Source organism: Miniopterus natalensis, chromosome 9 (genome assembly GCF_054644295.1).
Source record: "Miniopterus natalensis isolate mMinNat1 chromosome 9, mMinNat1.hap1, whole genome shotgun sequence".
NCBI classification, from domain to species: Eukaryota; Metazoa; Chordata; class Mammalia; order Chiroptera; family Miniopteridae; genus Miniopterus; species Miniopterus natalensis.
Window position 1 is genome coordinate 5928664 of NC_142089.1, and position 23927 is coordinate 5952590.

General features: G+C 52.1%; 1 protein-coding gene across 2 annotated transcripts in view; it reads left to right on the forward strand.

The window, feature by feature from the left end:
• CTNNBIP1 (catenin beta interacting protein 1) overlaps positions 1-23927 on the forward strand; it is a 41578-nt gene that overhangs the window by 11976 nt on the left and 5675 nt on the right. The window contains exons 2-4 of one of the 2 annotated variants that reach the window (XM_087820784.1): positions 6749-6833; positions 11669-11787; positions 12355-12445. In XM_087820784.1, coding sequence (XP_087676910.1) covers positions 11692-11787; positions 12355-12445 — 187 coding nt within the window. In that variant the 5' untranslated portion in view covers positions 6749-6833; positions 11669-11691. Of the gene's footprint in view, positions 1-6642; positions 6834-11668; positions 11788-12354; positions 12446-23927 lie in introns of those variants that run through there. The other variant, XM_016214696.2, reaches the window with a different exon arrangement.

Genomic DNA, 23927 nt, shown 5'->3' on the forward strand with positions numbered 1-23927 from the left:
ACAGCTGGGGGCCCAGCTCTTGCCCTGTAGGCAACCCCATTGATTTAATGACCTACTTACTGCAATAGGAAGCTGGAGGTTCCTGGCCCTGGGCTTCTGAGGGGCTGCAGTGAATCAGATTCAGGAGGCTTATTTATTTGACCCAATTATAGGAGACTTTAATGGAGGGAGAGTGGGGACCAGGGGGAAGAGCTGGGGAGGGCAGTGATTTCTGGGCAGGCCAGCCTGCCGTGAGCACTGGGAGGGCCCCGCAGGCCATGCCTGGGCCTGCCTTTGAGGGCAAGGCTTGTCCCTGTGAGAACGAGGGTAGCGTGAATGTGTCCACATGGCTCTCAGTGGAGGAACCTTCTACAGCTCCTGATAAATAAATAGCACTGTGTCACTTTCCCCCCTTCCTCTTTAAAAACAAACAAACAAACTTTAAAATTTCCCAATTAGAATTTTAAATGGTGACTCTACAGGATTTGACATAGCCCTGGGCAGCAGGGTTGAAGGTGATGGGCCAAAATGCACATTCTGGCATCCTTTTCTGGAGGTGACCTGAGGTCTGTGAAACCTCCTGGCCAGGCTCCTTCTCTGGGATTATTCGGCTTGGAACTGGTCCTTCCATCCTCAAGTTGACTTCAGCAAACTCCCTAAGAACACTGACCAGCAGTGCAAATGGAGTTTTCTCTTGGTGAGGGGGAGGAGGGTTGTCACATGCTGGGGTACCTCAGCCGCTAACCTAGGTCACAGGAGAGAAGAAGGGTCCTTCTGCCACCAGCTGGCATGGGTGAGCTTTTGGCACTGCCAGGTGCTTGGCCCATGAGGGTGATCCAGCCTGGGAGCCTTGTGCCCAGGATGGAGGTAGGGCCATTTCATCCACTTGAAAGCTGGGGTTTCCAGCCCTTACATTCACTTATAAATAGACCAGGGCTCTGGAGTGTGCATTACCTACCCCCATGGAACCTGCCAGAGTCCGAAGGTCACGAGTCAGACTGAATCAGAGGACCATCCGGAGCGGGATTCTGTAGGCCCGCTGGTTCCTGAATTCAGGTCTCAGGCTCCCTGCCTTGGCCAGGTTTCAGGGCTCCAGCTGTTCTCTGGGAAGAAGAAAAAGAATCTTTTTAAAGTAGGTCAAAAGATGCCTTTTTTTCCTTCTGTCACTGTTCCCCTACTGTGCGAAGAGGAGAGAAAACCACCACCTGCATGTCCCTTGGTCAGAACTGTGGAGCTAATGACTTGCCCAGGATGGGGAGTGCCCTGCTGCAGCCAGAAACTTCCTCAGGCTCCAGGTTCCCTTCCCGTTTGCCTTGTTCTCAGAGCTGTCGGAGCGGCCACCAGGTACTCTTTCTTAGCTGTAAAACGGTGGGTTTCACTCAGTTCAGGACTCAAAGAGACAGTAAGATTGGGTAACTTTTTCTACAAATCAGGCCAAAATCACAAATACATTTTTTATACCAGAAGTTCTAAACAGATGCCTTGTACCAGTTCAGTTACATCAACATATATAACATGTATGGACAAGTGCCTTCAGTTCCTCCGAGTCTCAGATTCTCTGAGGAAAGGAAATCCTGAGTTTGGGAGCCTTCCTTCGTGGTGCCCAAGTGAATCTAGCACAGATGTGACTGGCAACACTGTCTCATCCAGCCAGGTTCTTCACCACAAGGATCTGAGGTTTTTTGAGGGGCCACGAAAATACTGGAGACCAGAAAAAAATATGTCAGCTCCCTCTACTCTTGTGAGTTATATGAGAATTCTGTTTGATGAGATGGGTTCCTTTTGATCTGTCTCTGAGAATAAGGCTGCCTGGGGCCTCTGAAGGCCTTCAGACCAGCCTGTGGCCTGCCCTCAGAAGGCTTCCAGTTTGGAGGTGGAAACAGATATGCAGACACCACTGCCACTCCTCACTCCCCAGTGGCTTTTTAATGTTTTCCCGGCTTTTAATTTTGATTTCAAATCTACAGAGAAGTTGAAATAGTACAATGAACACCCCTATCTATGCCTTTTACCTAGATTCACCAATGTTAACGTTTTGTCGGATTTGCTCACACATTCTCTGTCTCCACACGCATTCACACTCACACTTTTTTTTCTGAACCATTTGAGAGTAAGTTGCAGGCATCGAGGCATTTCATGCTTAAACACTTCAGCCTGTATCTTAGGAACCAGGATACTTTCCAGCATAATCACAACATAATCAGTATATTCAACACATATAACGTTGACACATTACTATTATCTAATAAATACTCCCTATTAAATTTTCTGCAATTGCCCAGTAATGGCCTTTATGACTCTTCCCCCCCCCCCCCCATCCCGTCAAGGACCATTCATTGTATTTGGTTGTTATGCTGCCTTATCTTATTTTCTGATTGGCAGTAGTTTGGGGCTCTGGCTTTCTTTTTTTCTGTAAAGTAGATTTTCATTTTAATTAAAATGGCTAATGCATCTATAAATTTCTGAGCCAGAAGGGGCTGATAGGATGGAGAGAAAGCACAGATTCTAGTCCAGGCTCTGTCACTGATTAGCTCCATGGCCCGGAGCAGGTTATTTGTCTTCTCTGAGCCTCAGTTGTCTCATCTTTAACAGGAAAACGGTTCTTGCCATGCAGGCTTGTTGTGAGAACTCACATTAAATGAGACAGTGTGCTGAACGTGACTGACATTGTGCCTGGCCCCTGGAAAAGGCTATAGCAGCAACAGTAATTATTGTTCTGCAGTGTTGCTGGCTTCACAGAGCAGGAAGGAGCTCTGGATCAGGTTTGAATTGGATTGGTGACCTCAGGACAAATTCTTAATCCCAAGCTCATGCCCTAAAAATGGTGCTGCGTCCTGCAAACTCCCTGACTCGCAGGGCCATCATTAGACCTGTTTTGCTCGTGCTGCTGGAGCGTGGTTCGAGAATGTTGAGCCCAGCTCTGGATTGAGGAGGCTGAAATGTGGAATTTATTAATTAAGGCAGTTGCTCATGAGGCCATACAGTCTGGGAGGTTGCAGTTTAATTACTAAGAGCGGAACTTGTGGAAATTCTCTCTGGTGCCCCAGTTTTGATGTCATTAGAGTACCTGAGGTGCCGCCTTGCGTGGGACTCCAAGCCAGAGCTGCAGATCAGGCCTCAGTCTTGGCCCCCTCTTCCTGGCTCCGAGCTCATTTTTATCCATTTACTTGTATACTGGAGAGCAGGTGAGTGTAGGGGTAAGAGCTCAGATAGTTCGGGTTTGACTCCTGCCCCAGAACAGTGTAGGTCACACTAGCTGGGTGGTCACAGGCGAGGTACTCTCTGCATCTGTGTCCTCACTTGTAAAACATATAGAGATGTTTGTTATGAAGATTGAACAGTTTCACATAAGTGAAGATGAAGAACAAGGCCTGGCCAATAGTAAGCTAGAAAATGTAAGCTATTTCTTTAAAGCAGTGATCACAACCAGCGTGACTTTGCCTCTTAGGGGACACATGACAACATGTTGGAGATATTCTTGGTTGTGTCTATGTAAGAACGTCCAAACCTGTAGAGAATTTTTATAAAAATGTATTTGAGCCAAACAAAGGACATGCCTGGAAGCAAGATCTCAACAGACTGAGAAAAATGCTTCCTATGATGACGGTCTGCAGCTCCTTTTATGCTGTTGGAACTAAGGAGGGAATGTGAGGAAGATTGCATAAAGGTGGGAGAAAGCAAGGTGGGGGTGGGATTACAGGATCGTTAACAAGACTCTTGAGGGTGGTTTAACCTAGGTACACAGAAACAATGGACTGGGCTTGCTTAAGGCAAAGAAAACCTTTCACTAAAGAAGGTACATGCCTATGGCTTAACTTCCCACCATGACCTGCCCACTTACTAATTTACATCAGATCACCTGTGAGGTTATTTTCCATAGAACCCCTTTTTTGACCACAGTTGTCACAACCAAGGTGGTGGTGCTACTGTATCTACATCATGCACTGCTTAATGATAGGAATATGTTCTGCATTGTTAGGTGATTTTGTTGTGCAGAGATCAGAGTGCACTTACAGAAACCCACATGGTACAGCCTCCTGCACACCTAGGTTATATGGTGTAGCCCACTGCTCTGTAGGGGAGGAAAAATAATTCTTCCTCTGCCCTTCTGGATTCTTGGCTGAGACATCCCTGTAATAAAAGACAGATTAACAGAAGAAAACCAAACAAGTTTAATAACATGTATATTTCCTGTATACATTGGAGAGACCCAGGAAAACTAAGTAACTCACCCAAATGGTGAAAGCCACCACCTTAGATACTGTCTTCAGTTGAAGACAAAGATGTTGAGGGAGGGGGGCTCAAATGTTGGGGGAGGGAGGAGGTTACCAGAAAAGCACAGTAAACTAGGGCAGGGTTGCTATGCCAATTTAAGTCTTGTGCACTGATACGAGTCTCTAGAGATAAGGTCATCCCCAGTTCCTGGTACAAATGGAGATCTCCCTTACACATGTAAATGTGTTTTATAAAGAGTAATTTCTACTTGGTTTTCAGAGCTTCTCCCATGTCTGCTGTTTCTTAAAATTAACCAGCCTAAAATAATCCTTATGCCAAATAGACATATTTGGGAGTGACAGACTCTTCCCCTGCAGCTCCTAGGCTGCAAAGCTGTACAGCATGTTATTGTACTGAATACTGTAGGCATTTGTAACACAGTGGTATTTGTGTAATTGCAAGGGCTCCGATGTCACTAGGCGATTGGAATTTTTTAGCTCTATTATAATCTTATGGGATCTCTGTTGTATATGGGGTCTGTCATTGACTGAAACATGACTGTATTATGCAGGGCCCAGGGATGCTGCTAAATATCCTACACAACAGTTATCCAGTCCAAAATGTCAGTACTGCCAAAGATTGAGAAACCAGGGATTCGGCGCAGCATGAAGAAAACGTGGAAGTTAGGTCCTGTTCCCCTACCCCCAGTAGCTCTTCACCCCTTATCATTCCTTTGAGCCAGTTGGGAGCTGGTGGGCGAACTGGGAGGGAAGAAGAGAGGAAAGGAAGCTGGAGTATTTTAAACCTTTGAATTCTTATTTTTAAACAAAAATATCCTGTAGCAAAAATATCATTCTTTACATTGCCTGTGTTGCCGTCTGATCTATCACTAGTAAGAGTAATATTTATTGAGTGCTTGCTGTGTACCAGGCACTATGCTCAGTGCTTTCTTTGTGTGTCATCTCATTTAATTTTCAGCCAGCACTTCAGGCAGGTACCATTGCTGCCTCCATTCTATAGATAAGGAGACTGAGGCTTAGAGATGGGAAGGCTCTAACTATCTAAAGTTTAACTCCTGGTCTCTCCCCCAAACTGCTCCACTTGTGCCTCCCCCATCTTGGTTGGTAGGAACGCCCACCTTTAGTTGCTCAGCCCACCTCCTGGGAGTCACCATCATACTCCGCTCTTCTCACACCCCACACTGCGCCCACCAGCCCTCCTTCCCCTTAAAGTCACCAATACAAAGCTCTTCTCTGCTCCTTGGAAGGGCCCGAGCCCTGTAGACAGTAGGAGGCTCACTGGCTGTTTGGTAGGTGAAGAAACTAAAGCCCTTCAGAAGTAGAGAAGGCTGTCTATTTTCGTCTCCTTCTGAAGGAATGTGGGGCCTTGGGTAGAAAGTTCCCCAGGGGCCCTTGGTATTTGGGTGCTTTGATATCTAGAGGAATGAAAGAGCAGTTAATCACTATAAACCTCTGTCCCCACAGGGGTAGTCTGAAGGGGAGGGGGTGGCAGTGTCGGCTGATAGCTCTTCCATCCCAGGGCCATCGCTAGGTGTAGGGACAGGCAGAACAGAGACCCAGAGGGTGGAGCTGCATCTTTGTGTCTGAAACCTCATTTTTTATGGAAAACGTGTTTTCTTTAACCCCTTGGATGAACAAGTAGCTTTCTTTGCAGAAATCTTTGAAGACACAGGGTTTCAAAGCTCCCCTTGGTCCTGTACCTCCCTTGGCACAGATTTCTCAAAGTATTGTCCTCACACCCTGTCCTCACTGCAGGACATGAACCCCGCTACTCTGAGGTCCATGTCACAGCAGAAGAGGTGACCAGGAGGCAATCAGTGAGCAGGTCTCCCTGACGACCCCTGCTTGCCTTCCCTGTGTCTCCCGCCTATTGGCCTTGGTCCCTGCTTCTGTTAAGTTAATCTGCAAAGGGCCTGAACAATGCGGTTGTGTGGGGGAGACAAAAGACAAGAAGACAGTGTTCTTTGATTCCTGGAAGAGGTGTGTTTGGCACAAGTGGACATGTGGTCAGGCTAGTAGGTTGTAAATGATCTGCACTGTGTTGTGTATTAGTCTTTGTTTCCATATACCAAGCACACAGACACAATACATATCTGGCACAAAAGAGGCAGAGTGCCCAGGTACCTGTACCTGCTTATATTTAGGTTTGGAGGGTGCACCCTCTCGTGCGGATGTGGGACTTGCTGGTCAGCTGCCCTGGAGTGACTCGCTCAGGTCCGTAACATCTCCCAGCACAGCTCTCAATTGGACTTGGTGACTAACCCAAGGGGAGAAGGGTGTGTGCTGACCTGCTTTAGCTGGAAATGACAGGCGAGCACAGCCGCAGTCAGCACCTTATCCCAGAGATGTTGGTGCAGGTTCCCTGGGCTGGCCAGACACACAGGTATTTCTGGACCGTGGCAGAGCCTGTTGCTATGAGCTCCCCACCCGCGGTCCTGTATCTGTCAGCACGGGGTGTGTGCTCCAGGTTGGAGTCTGGCAGCCGTTGGGGCCCTCTTGGCTCCTCCCATGACCTATGTTCTGTGTTTCTGCAGGGCCGCACCTTCCTATTTCTCCCTGGCCACAGCCCGCCCGTCACAGTTGAGCACCCGTTTGCCTGAAGTTAATTTCCAGGAGCAGGTAAGGACCTCGGGGGAAGGATGGCTGGTGATATGGCTGTAGATCGGTGTTGGGAGGGGGCCTTGGGTACTGTCTCAAGGCTGACAGCAAAGTTAGTGCGTCTCGTTTCCCCCTCCTTCGTCCTTCATAATGCTCATTCCTTCAGAGGGTGGGTTCCCATGGTGAGTGCCGTGGCGCTGCTGGTTGCTTTCAGGCTATTAAGATGGGTACAGTCTCTGAAGACTATTTTATAGAAGCTGTATGAATAGCACAATTATATGGCATTGTATTTGCATGCAATGTAAACATTGTACAAATGTAAATGTACATTTTAAAATGTGAGCATTTAAAATATATTACTTTTTTATTTTTATTTTTATATTTTATTGAATTTATTGGAGTGACCCTGGTTAACAAAATTATTCAGGCTTCAGGTGCACAGTAGTGCAACACATCATCTGTACACGGTATTGTGTGTTCACCACCCCAAGTCAAGATAACGTATCACTTTTTTTTAAATGGACAAAACAAAAGACAAGTGTTGGGACCTATGCGGCAGAGGTGGCTTGTGTATCTAAAGGACCCCCTGCTGTCCTGCCTCGCCTGAGGTTACTCAGGATTTTCCAAGCAGGTACAAGATCACCCTGGGTATAAATGTATATTTCAGTTTATATAAATGTGGGTGTTCAAACAGCATTAGCTTCACTTTATAAATAAAAATGAGTGCAGGTGGCTGTGTTTGTATTCAGGGCCACACGTGCCTGTCAAAGGGAAGCCAGCTTTCGAAGTAATTTATCATAATGGGTCTGATTGCTGCATGTACCATTCAGCAGTCCTGCGTGCCCGGCCCTCTCCATTCCTCTAAAGTGAGATCCGCTGCTTCAAAGCTGGATGCATGTGCTGGTAGAGATTAGGTCCCTGCGGAGGCTGGGCAGGATGTCTCCCAGAGAGTGCAGGGTGGCCTCTCAGGCCACAGCCCCGTTTGTCACTTCTTATCCTTCCCTGTGAGCCCCTTCCTCATTCTCCGTTACCAGCCAGCCTTCCTTCAACAGAGATGCGGGCTCAGAGCCAACAGGAGTGTTGGGGGGGCGTGGGGAGTCAGGAATATGCCTGTGTCTGCAGTGAATGTATGTACCTCAGTTTCTGTAATTGCATTTGTCTCAATCAGATATAATTTTTTGGAATCACCTCCACTTTTATCTATAGCATGACATATGGCCTTAGGCCTCTCCCCTCACTGTTCATTTGGATAGTTGATAGCTGTTTCTTTCCATTTTCTGTTTTTTAGCTCATCTATGCCTTTCCCTAGTTAGCTTCCAGAATGTCATATCTTAAGAGAGGGAGCAAGTCTGTCTCTTACTTGGGCAGTTAACACATTTTCTTAGGATATCAGATGAAAATGCCACTATATTAGATGATGGGACATTGATGGGACTAGCCGGGAGACCCGAATTGAGAAGCGTGGTTACCTTGGCCCATAAGGCTGAGGGCAGGATGAGTAATGGATGAGTCTAAATTAGTTGCAGTTTGGACTTGTGTAACTTAAACACATTTTAATGGAGATAAGTTCTTGATCTCTACAAGGGGAGTAAGAATCTCAAAGGAAGTTAGTCTGATGCTTGTCAGAATGGTGGTGAAAATCTAATAGCCTGTTTGCTTAGATGGGCACCAAATGCAAGCATACCTTAATATCGTGCAGCCTACCAGCGGCTTGAGTGCCATTGCTTGGGTTATTATGGCTGACTCTCTTCATTACTCACTCTCCTCACACTGGCCCCTTGCTGCAGACTGTTTGGAAGTTATGTAAACCAGTTGTGAAGGCCTAGTCCGTTTAGATGGGAGCGTGAAGGGGCAGTGGGGGCTCACTGGCCACGTTATGCCCCGGATCAGCCCTGGGTGTTCTCTCTGCCAGGAGGCAGGGTGGGTGGATCAGCTCACGTGGGAGCCCGAGAACCCTAGAAGATCGTAATTTTTAGAAGTGACAATCTCCCTCCCCGAAGCAGGGAAGGACAGATAAGTAGCAGCCTCTGCCAGGGAAGTGCGCTGATGTGGGAGTGACCCAGCCCCAGAGACTCAGGCTCCCTGAACACCCTGCAGCCCCCCTCCCCCCAGTAATCACTGCATGAGTACGGGAGGCCCCTGGGGGTGGGCCACAGTGGTGGCAGAAGATGGAATGATGCTGGTCTGTCTGTGCAGGGTGCCGGGGGTAGGACTCTTGGACAGAGCAAAATTCTGAAAAATAGACCACATGTAAAAAAATAGCGCGCACACACACACACTCCTGTTGGTTCTGAGCCTGCATCTCTGTTGTAGGAAGCTTGGCTGTCAGGAAAGGACAGTGAGGAAGGGGCTCCCAACCACAGTGAAGCCAGGACCCCTAGCTCCTGGGATGTGCAGCACCCAGTAGAGCTGACCCCTGAATGAATGACTAGATCTTGCTGTGGGACCTGGGACTGGGTGTGGTTTGTGGCAGTAGGATCAGAGTAAGGGCTTGAGCCTGCTGGGCCTACTGGGAGAGTTGAGGGATGGTGTGGTACTGGAACACTGGTTCTTTTGTGTGCAGTGACATCTAGTGGCTGGTCACTTGTCTTCCAGGCTGTCTTTCACAAGGAGAGAGCTAACTGACCACATTAGCCCTTGGACACAGGACAGAGTTGGAAGATTTTACTCCTGGAAGCCCTAGCTCCCAGTTTGGAGGCTTCTTGGAGCATTTTAGGTGTCCTTGGAGTACGCAGTAGCCCACTGCACACAAACTACTCAGGAACAAGAGTCCTTTGGAAAAGCTCAGTGTGGTTCTGGAGACTGGATTAGGTATTTTGGTCTCTTTCAACACGATGACATTTGGCCCTAAATTGGCGTGGGTGTTGTAGGGATGGGGAAGCTTGGCTACCACAGGCTAATCTCCATACTGCATTCAGCCACTGGGCTGTATTCCTAGCACCGGCCATGCATGGTGCTGGGTGGCAGGGAAGCAAAGCATATGTTTCCTGGTCAGGCTGGGAAGAGACAAAAGCAAGTGCTCCAACAAGGTGCCTTCATAAAATTGGGACAACGCAGGGCTACGTAACTGAAAGGGCTGCAGAGGGGCACAGACCCTGCTTTGGCTGTGCTGCAGGAAAGGCTTCCCGGGAAGACGTCTGAGTGAGATGAAGGATGCAAAGAATCCAGTTCCAGGCCCCAGGGACACAGTGCAAAGGCTGCTGGGGAAAAGAGCTCCTTGGCTTGTTCTAGAAACAGACTAGGGCCAGGAAGGCAGAGCGGCAAGGGGAGGAGAGAGGAGAGGGGGGCCAGGCCAACCTTGCGGGCCTCCTGGGGTTTTGGCAAAGACTGTGCATTGGGGGTAGGGTGAACTGGGAGTGGTGTCATCTGTTCAGGCTTTTTTTAAGGATCATGCTGGTGGGGTGGTGGAGTGGAAGGCAATGAGAAGGGGTCAGTGTGACAAGTGAAATCCCAGAGCCCAGTTTCCCACTCAGCTGTACTGGGAAGTTATGGTTGCTCCCTGCACTCTACACACCTGGCCTCGGGGGTGGCAGAGGGCTGCCTCCCATCAGGGATGCTCTTTCCCAGGTACTGTTCTTTCCCAGGTACTGGTTATTAGTTACAGCCTTTTCTGCACCCAGAGGAGGTGGAAGCCGGGTAGACAGTAGACTCAGGAGCCTGGGGCTTTAGTGGCAGAAGGGAAGTCCCTGAAAGGGGATCATGTCACATGGGGCAAATAGCTGCTACTTAAGCCCCAGCTGGTCAGCTTTCTGGCCTATTGTGTGGGCTTTTAGGGCTAGGGCCCCTGTTAGGTTATGGGGACTGAGCAGTTGACAGGGGACCTCCAGGGAAGCTGCTATTCAGGGCTCTGGCACATCTCTGAGTCCACCCTTTGCACCGAGAGCCTCCCTCCCCAAAAGAGCCACCCAGCCTGGGAGAGCCTACTGGTCTAGGGCTTGCAAGCCCCGAGGGATGGATGGTGTGAGGAGTGTTCTTGACCCACCAGCCCAGTGCTCTTGGTCCTTCAAGCGAGCGCAGCTCTTTGGCACTAGGGCTGCTGAGGCTCCACCCCCACCAGCTGCTGCGTTATTTCTGACTCATCCAGGAGTTACAAATATGTAATCTAAACCCCTCCACGCCTGGCTTCCTCTCTAGCTGCTCCTTCCGGAGGGGAAACCCTGAGACTTCTCTCCTGGGACCTTTCTGCAGGTCAGGTCCCTGTTGCACCTGAACACAGCTGCTGCCTGCAGGAGCTGCTCTCTGACAGGTGGGGTGGGCCTGTGAGGGCATTGGCACTGAGCCTGGGTGGGTCTTGTGTCCTACAGCCCTGGGCCCGCCTGTCCCCATCGAGGGACTCTTTGGAGCCCAGCCCGGGAGCTGGCCTCTTGAACTCATCAGGGGCTTTGCCTGAGGGAACTGCCTTGGGGTTTGGGGGCTGGGTACTGATCAGTTTCTCCAGCAAAGGCCTGACCAACTGCCTCTGGTTGTGCCACTTTTGCTCCTTGTAGGGGTTTCTTGCTTTGAAAACCTGGGATACTGTGGGGTCATATAGCACATCTCTTGTGGCTCATAGTAGGAGCCTTGCTGAGGGGGTGGCCAGAAAGTGGAGCTGGCCAGAAGTCTAGGTCAGCATAGTCTCCCTGGGCCCAACAGCTCTGCACACATAGGGGCCACCAGTGCCCACTCCAGGTGGAACTGCCCAGTCTGGTTGGGGCCAGTGGGGTCAAGGGGGAACAGGCAACTCACCACCCACTTGGGGCTCTCAGAAACGAGGCGCTGCAGAATAGTGGGCTGCCTGACAGCTCCCACCAAGCTCCCTGTCTGTATCTGGGTATGTCTCATCCTGACACCCCCTTGTGCTTCTCTTCACTCTCCAGCAGTCACCAGAGCTGGCCAGGGGATGAACCGCGAGGGGGCTCCGGCAAAGAGTCCGGAGGAGATGTACATTCAGCAGAAGGTCCGGGTGCTGCTCATGCTGAGGAAGATGGGATCAAACGTGAGTGCCTGTGGGGTGTCCAGCCACAGCCCCCAGGGAGGGCGCCGGGTGCAGGCAGAGCAGAGGCTGTAGCCACCACCTGTACAACCATGGTCAGGGAGGGGGATGCTGAGCCTGTGGTTTGGCTCTGCGGCTGGTCCAGTTCCAGGCCACTGCCGGGGCAGTCTGCCCTCTGGGCCAGGCTGGGGCCAGGTAGGGAGAGTTCTAATTCCCGACCTCCTTTCCTCCCCTCTCCTAGCCCTAAGTCTCCTCTCCCAGGGAGCGTTTGAGGGGCACTGGGCAGAACAGGCACTGAGAGGGCAGCAGATGTGCAGGGCATTTCTCCAAGCAGGGCCTGTGTCTTCCTACTGTCCCTGCACTGCCCTAGAGCCCAGTCTCAGGTCTGCTCTGAGGGGCAAGGCCCTGTGGACCACGTTCCAGGGGTGGGAGGGGTTGCTCACTCTGGAACTGAGGGGTCAAATCTCTAGGGAGCAAATGAAGAGGCACCTCTTGGGGATCAAGCAGGCCTGGGCAGGTGCCTTCAGAAGTGATGGTCCACCCTCACCTGCAATTCTCTCGCCCTTACAGCTGACGGCCAGTGAGGAGGAGTTCCTGCGCACCTATGCGGGGGTGGTCAACAGCCAGCTCAGCCAGCTGCCACAGCACTCCATCGACCAGGGTGAGTCAAGGGTCGGGGCTGCCGGCCATGCCCTTCCCAGGGGCACCTGTGTGGTTCCTTCAGAAAGCAGCCCTCCTAGATAGGTGTCCATGAGAGACAAGGAGGGACCACAGCTCCCTCCTACCCACAGAGCTGAGCCCCAGGCGGCCACTGCATCTAGCCAAGGAGCCCTGGGGGCCTCATGCCTGGTCTTAGCCCAGTGGGATCCCTTTTTAGGCCTGGGGAAGGCAAGAAGTGGAGGTTTCTGGGCGCCCCTGTCACTGCAGAGGCTCTAATTGTTGCATTCTCAACCTTTGGCCTGGCCCCTGCCCACCCAGCACCCTGTTCAGGGGGAGCAAAACTGCCCCTGTGTGCTAGGACCTGGCCTGGGTGCAGCTACACAGTGGCTGGGGTGTTCCTGGCTGTGTCCAGAGGGGAGGCCCCAAAGGCCCTGGAAGTTCTGTGTGCCCTCGGGAGTTATTTCTTTTTTGGGTGCCCTCAACCAATCATAATAATGATAGTGGGTGACATTCGAGTATATTGTCTAGTAGGTGTGTGCTAAGTGCTTGATACATGTCATTTCATTTAATTGTAGCTGCTGTTTGTATTATTTCCACTAACCAGCAAGGGAGCGGGTTCAGAAGCAACAAGTTACTGCCTTGGTCATGCAGCCAATTACCAGGGAGCCCAGGGTGCAAATGTGCAGCCCGATTCTGGATCTGGGAACTGGGTTCATCACTGCCTGTCCTGGGACAGCAGGAGGCTGCTGGGTATCGACAGGATCCTCCTTTCTGGAAGGCTTATCCTGACCCTGTAGCTCAGAATCCTGACCAGCATCTCCTTCTAGTTATTTATTTTGTTTTTCTTATTACTCTTAGTTTGGATTATTGGCCATAAAATAGTGTGACATGCCTGATGTGAGGGGTTCCATAAGCGGAGTGCCGAGGGGTGCATTTGCCCACCCATGAGGCCATGGGGAAGAGCAGGTCTGGCCCACGGGGCTGAAGTTGCCCTTGTTGTCCTGGATGTCACAGGGCTCTGCCCTGGCGCAGGGCCCAGTTCCCAAGCTCTGACGCTGGGTGTGACACGGCCTGTGCACCTAACTCAGCAGAAATGTACAGGACGTCCCAGTGGCTCGGGCAGCTCCCTGGGACAGCCGCTTGTCTCGTACAGCTTGCCTGGGCCACACTCACGTGGCAGCCTGTTCTGTACCGACTGTGCTGCTGGCGGAGCTGGGAGGGAGGTGAGGGGTGTGGAGTCTGCCCTGGCCTCCTTGCATGTGTTTTCTGGGGGTGCGCTTCTCTTCCAGGCTGATCGGGGTTTCCAGCATGGGTCCATCTCCCCAGTGCTCACATACCTGAGTCCCTGGACCTTACCTTGCCTCCCACCCTGGTCTTGGGTCACTGAGTTAACCTGAATTTGAACTGGGTGGTAAGAGCACCTCTAGTAGGATGCTCTTACTGGAAAAGTCAAGCTAAGCTGTAGAGCTGCCAGTATAGGAAGCAATACACGCATTCCTCCCCCACACTCACAGTGTACATGTATAGGAAAAAAGCTGAAAGTACACCAGGCTGTTAATAGAAAATTTTGAAAGAAGATAAAACTATATAAGGGACTTCCACTTTCCAAGTCATGCATTTTTGTAAAACTAGTTTTTAACATGGCACACACATTTCTTTTGTAATAAGGAAAGTTTAAATAAGTATTTTTAAGAGAACGCTTTATCTCACTCAGCCAAACCAACAATTGAGAATAAAAATGAGCTCTGTTGTGTCGCTTAAGGGGGTCACGGTGACCTCACCTGGCCTGAAACTGCTGAGCAGTCAGGAGTGGATCATAGGCGTGTGGGTGTGACCATGTGGTCCCCAGAATCTGGGCCCTTCTGAGTGTGGGGCATCCAGGGGACACCTCTATCTCCAAGAAGCAGGCTCCTTGGAGATGAACCTGGAGCCAGGGGAGAATCTCTGGGAAGGCTGGTGGTAGGAGTGGTCCTCTGCTGCTGGGTGTCCTGCAGGTGGCCCCTCACCTCCAACCCGAGCCTCCAGGGAAGCATGCACTGCAGAAGCCCAGAATTCCTGTGGACCATGAGTTGGAGACAGGAGGGTGGCTGTGCCTGGAAGAGCTTCACGAGCATGCTGTTATTTCTCTGTGTGCCTAAAGACACCACAGACAAACACGCAATAGCAGCCAAACAGCAACCTGTCCAGTCTCTCCCTCTGTGCTGGTACAAGCCTGCCAGCACGACCTTACATTTTTGCCCTTGCCTGGCACCAAATGGCTATGGCTAAAATTCTAGTCTGCCTACCTTCTCTGTTGGTAGAGACAACCTCAGCTGATGCCACAGGGCATGCTGCTGTCAAAGGCTCCAGTGCTGCCCAGGTGGCAAAAGCCCTGGCTCACTGCTTCCAGTGCAGGGGACCCCAGCCTGAAAGACCCCCAAAGGTCTAGGAGCAGAAGCCTGGTGTGAGTGCCTCCTGCCACGAGGTGGCACTGTCTCTCAGCAAATGCCCCATGCTCCCCTCCTTGGGTCTCTGCAGCCTACTGCTGTTCCAGCTCCCCTCGGTAGGGGGCCTGAGGCCACCCCACCCATGGATCTGTGCTTGGCATTGGTACTGGGGTCCTGCCCACAATCTTTATACCCAAACATGCTTCTTCTCTGGGCCTGGAGAGGGCTGGTACCAGGGGCACTGCTTGCACTCCCTAGACCCAGGGAGGAGAGTGGGCTAGGCATTCCTCTCCCACTGTGATCTGGCCCCTCACCCTGCACCCAGGCCTCCCAGCCTCCCTCATTCCCCTTCTTCCCTTAGTGAAGTTGTGGCCTGTATCTGCTGGAGACCCTGGAGCAGGGTCCTGAACCTGAGGGGCTCACTAAATGGTTCCAGCAGAGGGCCCAGTAGCCCCCAGTACTGAACTGAACGATGGACATGCCTGACCTCTGCTGGTCTGAGACCACCTATGGCAGTCTCCTTCTAGAAGCCCTGCTTTTCCTCCCTGTCTTCCATGTTACCTCTCTCTCTCTCTTCCCCTCTCTCCCCCTCCCCAATTTTCTACCTCTCTCCGCTCATCCCCCCTGTGAGCCCCCTCTTTCCCTTCGCCATGCTGGTCCTCTTGACTCTGGGAGCTCATATATGCTCCAGTGGCTTCCAAAGACACTCATCCTCAGCCCAGACCCCTCTGATGACCCCAGAACTCTATGTGCAGGTCCCTACTGACCATCTCACCACACATCCCACACTTAGCAGATTCAGATTCATAACTTCCCCCGCCTGTATTCTCTGTCATGACAAATGTGCCACCCACATACCCAGTGTCCTCCCCTCTTCCCCAAGTATCTCGGAAGTTACCAACTCCTTTGATTCTTCCACCTTGATGCTGCTCATATCCGCTTTGTCTTCATCTTGGTTTGATCCATTTTGGTCTTAGCCTGTACTAATTTTTGTCTCAGTTATTGCACACAGCTCCTAACTGGCATCTTGACTTCTCACTTGCCCCCCCGAAGTGCACTTTCTACCCTGTAGCCAGAGGGATATTTGAAGGACATGTCAGCAGGTCTCTCCTCCACTTAAAACCTTTCAGTGGCCTCTACTGCCTGAGGATGAAGTCCAGCCCCGTCAGCATGACAAGCAAGACCCCCTGCCTACCTGTGAAACCATGACCTCACGCACCAGCAACAGCCACAGTGAATGGCTCTTAGCTCCTGTCTCAGGCCATGAATATTCACACCTTTTGCCTCTGCATTTGCCTCTTGGCTGCCAGGAGCCTGGCCCTGACCCCCACTCTCTCCCTGCCTCCTGCAGGCCAGGCCTTCCTGTAATTTCCATCACGCATGTACCTCGGCTGTGCTGCTCCCCACACTGTCTCCTGGTCTGCCTCCTGACGAACTCTGAGCTCCTTGAGCTTGGGACCGTGGCTTCCCTCCTCGTGTTTGTGGGGCTGGGAGCCCATAGTCCCTCAGAAAGGCAGAAACATGGAGCCAGTTCTCTGCACACTGTCTCCTGGTCCCTGAGGGTAGCCGAGCAGATCTGACAGCCAGGCAGAACTGACTTTGAACCAGAGGAAATCAATACCTCTCTGGGAAGGTCGCCTTGTTGAGGAGGCCCAGCTGTAGCTTCCAAGGCAGGCGAGACAGAGTGCTGAGTTCACTCCTTTATTATTGCCAGCGCTCCTTTCTCTGTAACATTCACTGGCTATGAAATAATGCATAGTCATTGTAGAAAAGCACGGAAAGCTAGAAACAGCTGAAAAGCTTAAAGGATTGAACCCTATTACAGGATTCCTTACAGGATTAAATCCTATGTAAGCTGTAATCACCGTTACCTTTTGTCAAATTTCCTGTCAGCCTTTTAAAATTATGCATCTGTTTCCATCATAAAGTTGGGACCATATACTATAAACATTTTACTATCCATTTTAACATCCCTTTTTTTACTTATGATAACTTTACAATGTTCTTAAACAATTTTCAAGAAAACATTTTAGCAATTGCATACTATGCAGCCATATGGCTGTGCCATATTTTTTTGACCAATCCTTTACTGTTGGACAGTTGTTTTCTCACTTTTGCTACTAATCATAGTAACAGCAAACACTTAGTGAGGTCCTCCCCTGAGCTGGGGTTCTTGTCAAGGATTTTCGCAGTGAATCCTCACCGTAGGCCTGTGAGGCAGGTGCTGTCACAGGCTCCACTTTCAAAATGGGACAACAGGCTGGAGAGGTTAAGTGACAAGCTCAAGACCACAGAGCTTGTCAGCGCAGGTCCAGGGTGTGCCGCATGTTGAATATCCTTATGTATAAATCTTCCTTTATTTTAGGATGAATTCTAGGAGTGCCTTACAGGCCATATGCATTTTTAAGCAGGGCAGTGATTTACCTGAGAAACAGATGTGATCTAGGCAGTTACCATGGTATTGCAGAAGGGCACAGAAAAAATTTGGAAGAGGTTTCTACTGCTTTGTTATTCAGGGCCCTGCAGTGCCCTTGAACGTGCTGGTTCTCCAAGCTCCAGTCTCTTCCTGCCTCAGCACTGGGCAGGGAACAGGGCCCCAGCGAGTGCCCATCCCAGGCCCCCAGTGCGCTTTGCAAAGGCCCTTTTGTAGCCAGTTGCCTGCAGAACTGGCATCCTGGTGTGGTGCTTTGTATAGGCCCTTGTCCAGGTGCCCTGGGGCTGTAAGGAACCCTGTATAGGCACTGCCCATTTTGCTAAGGAAGCTCTTGCCTATCTTTTCCCCCTTCCTTGGCCCTGGGAGCAGTGGTGCTGGCATGGTGGCGCCTCAGGCCTGTTCCAGGCTCCGTCTGATCACGCTCTTTCTGCAAGAGACTTTCCAGGGAAGGTCCCTAGCCTGGAGCCAGCTGGGCTGTCTCAGGGCTCTGCTGGCTTTCCCCCTCGGAATCCAGAAGCCAAGGCTGCTGGCTCAGGGCATGCTGCCAGAGAACCTAAAATAGGTCATTTGGCCTCAGGGTTACACTGAACCTTGGTAAAGGAGCTGTGGTCATGGGCAAACCAGCAGGAGCAGCAGCTCCAAGGGAGTGGGCCCACCCTTTCCATAGCACCTGGCCCTCCCAGCAGACCTCAGTGGAGGCGCTGACGCCATCTGCTTTTACAGCCAGCATTCTTCCTGGAATCTTCTCGCACACCCTCGCAGCCTCCGCTCTCTCACTTCCTCCGTGCAGCCCTCCCTGCCCCTTTCGGGTTGTTGCTGCTCTTCCTCTGGCTCCTGAGCTGTGTCTCCCTTATGGTACTGTGATTAACGCATTGTGTCAGGAGCCCCATGGGGCCAGGGTCCGTGCTGTGTTCACCCGTAGTCCGGCCTCGGGCACAGAGCTGGGCTTGGCTGGATCCCTGTGTGGACCGAGGCATCTCCCAGAGGCTCCACATGGTAACAAACTCTGGACTGAAATTACAGTCAGGCCCTGGGAGAATGCCACTCTATGGAGTGGGAAGCTAATCTTCTTTAACTTTAATCAACACTTACATGAGAATTACCTGTAACCTAATAATAAAATTGAACCAAAAAATCACATATGCATTGAATCCATCTGAAAAACCAACCAGAAGCACTTGGTATGTGGTAACTTGTGTTACAGGAGAATAAAAAAATCCAAGAAGGCTAAGGAATGCACTGAAATGCAGGCCAGTTGCTCAATTCTGCACTCTGGTTTGGGCCTGTGAAGGGCTGCTGGACCCTTCCTTTGCCAGTGTCACAGGGTCTCTTGCTTAAAAATGAGAACAAAGCCCTTGCGCAACTCTAATTAACCTCCAGACACCCTGTAAGAGGCTGGCCTCTGCCAGGGACACGATCACCAAGGGGCCACTCTCCCAGCAATGGGACACTTTCACTCACATCAGCCCCCGGATCCGTGCCAGGCATAGTGCCAGATGACAGCCCCCGCCCTCGAGCTGCTGGTCTGGCAGGGCAGCCGCAAGAACAAATGTGTGAAGAACTTTGGGCACACAGATCACAGGGCGACTAGTCCCGAGAGAAGGGAGCCTCACCTAGGAAGCCACAGAGAAGAGGTGCTGTTTGGCTGGGCTGGAAGGATGTGTGGGAGTGTGGGTGTGGGAAACCTGGGTGGGGGAGGATGTCACAGGCGGAGGGAGCCCCTGGTGCCTGCCCAGCATGTGCAAGTGTTGAGTGTGTACATGTCCCCCTAAGACACTGGTGTGGTGGTTGCCAGGTGGGTGATAAGTGGCCGGAAAGGCAAATGGACTCAGGACCGAGTTTATTCTGAGGACTGCAAGGAGCCACCATGGACCTAGAGGGGAGATAACAGGCCAGTTGTCATCCATTGAGGGTGAGCGCTGGGCAACAGTTATGGGGCAGAGGTCAGTCAGGAAGACAGCTGGAGGGTCACAGTGATGGCAGGTGCAAGGTGATGCACGTGCATTTCAGAGGCAGGACACTTAGGACCATGAACCTGTAGGCTGGGTGGATAGGTGGGGGTGGGATTTGAGACCAAGGTTCTAGTGGATGAGACAGGGAGGGGAGCTCTGAGTGGGAGGGGCCTGTGGGTGTTCAGAAGGGGGTGGGAGCAGGGTCAGAGCAGATAGAGGCCTGGGTTTGGGTGTGGGTGAGTCATGGGGTCAGGTGAGGTTGTCCAGGGAATGTAGACAGGAGGAAGGCAAGGGGAACTCAGTGAACACAGCACGGAGGACAGTGGGAGGACCCAAGGGAGCTCTGGGAGGAGGAGAGGGTCAGCAGGGTCACTGTCAGGGGTCCCTGGGCTTGTAAATAAGGGGTCAGTGGTGACTTTTCCCAGTTTCTATGGAGTCCCGGCTGGAAGTCAGATTGCTGTGAGCCAGGGAGTGAGAATCGAGGGAGTAGAAGCAGGAGGACAGACGTCTCCCTTCAGAATGTTGGCCAAGAAGGGACAACAGCTCAGGGGGGAGAAGATCAAGGGACAGTCTGTAGAGTTGAGTTCTCAGAGCATGGGCCACAGGCTGCCACACTGGAGTCACCCAGGCCCCACCCCAGTCCTACTGAATTAGACAGATGGGCCCAGGAATCTGCATTTGAAATAGCCCTCCAGGTGATTCTGATGTCTGTTAGAATTTGAGGACATGCCAGGGCTTTGAAGACCTGGTCATTCCTGACCCCTGGAGGGACCCACCCACTCCCAGATTCTGTCCATTTCCTGCACAACAAAGCTCTTGGTCTAGGAGATCTGACATTTTGGGAAACCAAAGGATTAAAGTGAGGGAAATGGGCACCTCACTCACCTGGGAAGACAGACTCCAGAGGGAGGGTGTGTGTTGGGCTCGGGGTGTGGAGGGTGGGCGGGAGTGATGTGGGTTTGGGGAGTGGGTCTGGAACTAGAGCATGTGGACTTGGGGGAGCGGGTCTGGGACTAGAGCATGTGGACTTGGGGGAGCAGGTTTGGGACTAGAGCATGTGGATTTGGGGGAGTGGGTCTGGGACTAGAGCATGTGGACTTGGGGGAGCGGGTCTGGGACTAGAGCATATGGACTTGGGGGAGCAGGTCTTGGACTAGAGCAGGTGGACTTGGGAGAGCGGGTCTGGACCAGAGCGGGTGGATTTGGGGGAATGGGTCTGGGACTAGAGCAGGTAGACTTGGGAGAGCGGGCCTGGGACTAGAGCAGGTGGACTTGGGAGAGCGGGTCTGGACCAGAGTGGGTAGATTTGGGGGAGTGGGTCTGGACCAGAGCAGGTGGACTTGGGAGAGCGGGTCTGGGACTAGAGCAGGTGGACTTGGGAGAGCAGGTCTGGGACTAGAGCAGGTGGACTTGGGAGAGCAGGTCTGGGACTAGAGCAGGTGGACTTGGGAGAGCAGGTCTGGACCAGAGCGGGTGGATTTGGGGGAGCGGGTCTGGACCAGAGTGGGTGGACTTGGGAGAGCGGGTCTGGGACTAGAGCATATGGACTTGGAGAGCGGGTCTGGACCAGAGCAGGTGGACTTGGGGGAGCGGGTCTGGGACTAGAGCATGTGGACTTGGGAGAGCAGGTCTGGGACTAGAGCAGGTGGACTTGGGGGAGCGGGTCTGGACCAGAGCCGGTGGATTTGGGGGAGCGGGTCTGGACTAGTAGAAGAGCCAGCATGGTAGAACGTGAGTTGTGACCCCACAGAATGCTGTTGGTGATGCTCTGTGCTGTGGGCATTATCCTGGCTGCTCAGGTGGGCAGGATAGGTGCCATCCATCACGTTTTACAGATGAAGACATGGAGGTGGATGTGCAGGGACTCACCCTGCATCACACAAATAGGCAGGGTCAGGCCCAGAACTGGGCGCCAGGGTTCCAGAGTCCACAGAGGCAGCCCAAGCCCGGGGAGAGCCCTCAAGGGCTGGTCATGAGGCCCAGCATCCCTGATGGGAGCCGGCTTCATGCTCAGCCAACGTGCCCCACGTCCTGGCCCCCTGGGTGCCTGGTGATGGGTTGTCAGCTGGGAGCCCGGTAGGTGCCACCAAGCCTGGAGCCTGCTTTGGCTGCTGAGACCTTGGTGGATCAGGGCTGCTGTCCCCATGGCAACCAGTCTTGCTGTCTCTGGTAAAAGCTGTCCCCTGGGAACTTCGGGCATCAGAGCCGAGATGTATAGAACCCCCCGGGCTCCTACGCTGCGGTTGCTGAAAACAGTGCGCCGCCCAGCCGGTCGGAGTTTGTCTGGGAGCCTAGTCCAGGGTGCTGCGTGAGCCTCATCCCCGCGGAAACTTTCCCCCTTGGAGGAGCGTCTGAGGCCTGTTTTTCCAGGAGCCTTGCTACCTGGCTCATCTCCCCAGAGCTGGTAGCTGAGCCGCTGCAGTGTTGAGCAGCCGGGTGGCAGACTAGTTGGTACTGACAGCAAGACAATGAGGTCGTTGGGCGAAGAGGTACCACAACCAAAAGTCCTATGATCAGAGAAGGGGACAGGCATCGGGAGCGTATGACTGTGCATGGAGGGTGGCCCGGGTCTGGCAGGTCGGATTCCCTGGACCCCTGGATGGCTTTGAAGCTCTTAGCCAAAGTTAACATCCTGCACTGTCTCCCACCTCCAGCAGTGTGGGAATTTGGAGAGTGGGGTTTCAGGGTTGTATTTCTGAGTTTTCAGGCCACAGTGGTTTACCCTCATTAGGAAGGTGTTAGGCCCCTTAGGAGGTCAGGAGGTCAAGAGATCCCTGTCCCACCAAGTCTGACCCTGGAGTAGTCCTGGGAAGCCCTGGCCAGTGGGGGTGCTGGGGTCTCAGAGAGGTTCCAGAGTGCATGGTTGCAGGGGGCTGGGCTTGGAGGAGTCTATGGCTCCAAATTGGGTGATGTGGGAGCCCCGTCCTATGGCTGGGAGTAGCCCCTTTTCTCTGGTGACATCTGTACAGGGCTGTGTCCTGGACTGTGGGGCCCAGGGCTGGACACCTTTGGGAGCTGAACCCAACATTTTGTACCTTGTGTCAATTTCTTGGCTAGGGTTTGCCCTCAGGGTTATTTTCTCTCTTTGACCACCTTTGTGTGCCAGCTCTGAGCTGGGCTTTGCAGGATCCGGAGCTGGAAGAGCTCTGGGATTTGTCCCCCTGCAGCCTGGTGCTTTGGTGGAATGGCAGGAACTGCACTGTCACAGATGGCTGGGAGGCCTGTCCCTTCCTTCCTCACCTGGTCCCTCTGCAGGGTCCCTCCTGGAGAGGGAGGATGGTGTTGGGAGCTGTCCTGGACTGCTCTGGGGCCTGAGCCCAGCTCTCTGCGAGCTCAGGGTCTGTGCTTTTCCAGGACTGAGTTCTGAACGCCTAGGAAAGGGCGAGGGGCTCCACTAGGGTTTCCCTGGCCAGGTCTAAGAACGAGAGGCCGTGAGTACTCTCACTCCACCCTCCAGCCTCAGGGTTGCGGCCGCCTTCGAGTACCTATTCTGTTCTTTTTCACCCACCGTCACTGACCAGCTGTAACCATGTGGCCGATAGGGGTATGTTCTGACAATTCCGGAAACAGATCAAGGTGCCTAGCATGTTGATGAAAAGACCTTTGAAAGACTTTAACTTAGAGCCTCAAATGTTGAGAGTGACTCTCCAGGCATTGGGGGTTGTGTCTGAGTGTCTTGGGGGCTTTCTCCAAACCACACTGCCTCCTGCGCCTCAGCACACTGTGGTGAGCCAGGCCTCCTGATGGTGACGTGTAGATTCCCTTCAGCCAGCGGGCCGTGGGCCCAGCGTGGTGTTGGTGTGTGGAGCCTGTTCTGGGCTTTTGATGCTGCTGTTGTGAATTCATCCTGAGCTTGCAAACAGACCAGTGACCCTATTGTCTGTCTCCCGCCCCCGACTGGGGGCAGTCTCCCTTTTATAAGCTCCTGCATATTTGTCATTTTTCTCTCCCCAGTCACTTGACTGGTCTGTTAAAGTGGCAAAGCTGGCATTGGGCGTGGGCTGGGATGGCCTGCTGGGTACCCTGCCCTTGGGCAGAGCTGTGCCCTCACCAGCACCTTGGCCCTGCTTTCCATAGCAGGTGAGCCATAGGACTAGGGAGGAGTCTGGCAGGCAGCAGGCCAGGGCAGGGGGCGGGGAAGGGACAGGCATCTAGGGCCGGGGCTACTCTCAGGGTGGCGTTCTGGGTTCCATGTTGAATTTTCTCCAAGGCACCCTAGCGCTGCTTTGATGTTGCTTTTTAAATCCTGGGTCTTGGTTCCATTCTGACAGGGACGGGTGGATTGGTCCAGTCTCTGCCAGGAGGTCTGAGCCCACAGTGCTCTGAGTGACTGGGCAGGTCAGTTATCCCTTCTCCTGAGAGGAAATGGCAAGTGTCGTAGCGGTGAAGGCATGGACATAGAATCTGTGTCCAGCCCACCCTCTGCCTCTGATTCACCAAGTTGCTTTATTTCCCTGAGCTTATGGGTTCCTTGTCTATAAAATAATGATTCGTCCTGTATAACTAGGATTTTGATAGGGATTGTTTTGAACTCCTTTATGATGTTTTGAACAATGATGTTTTATATGTTTTAGAGTGCAAATTTTGTATTCATTTGTTAAATTTATTCCTAATAATTTTATTATTTTTATGCTATTGTAAATGAAATTGTTTTCTTAATTTTATTTTCAG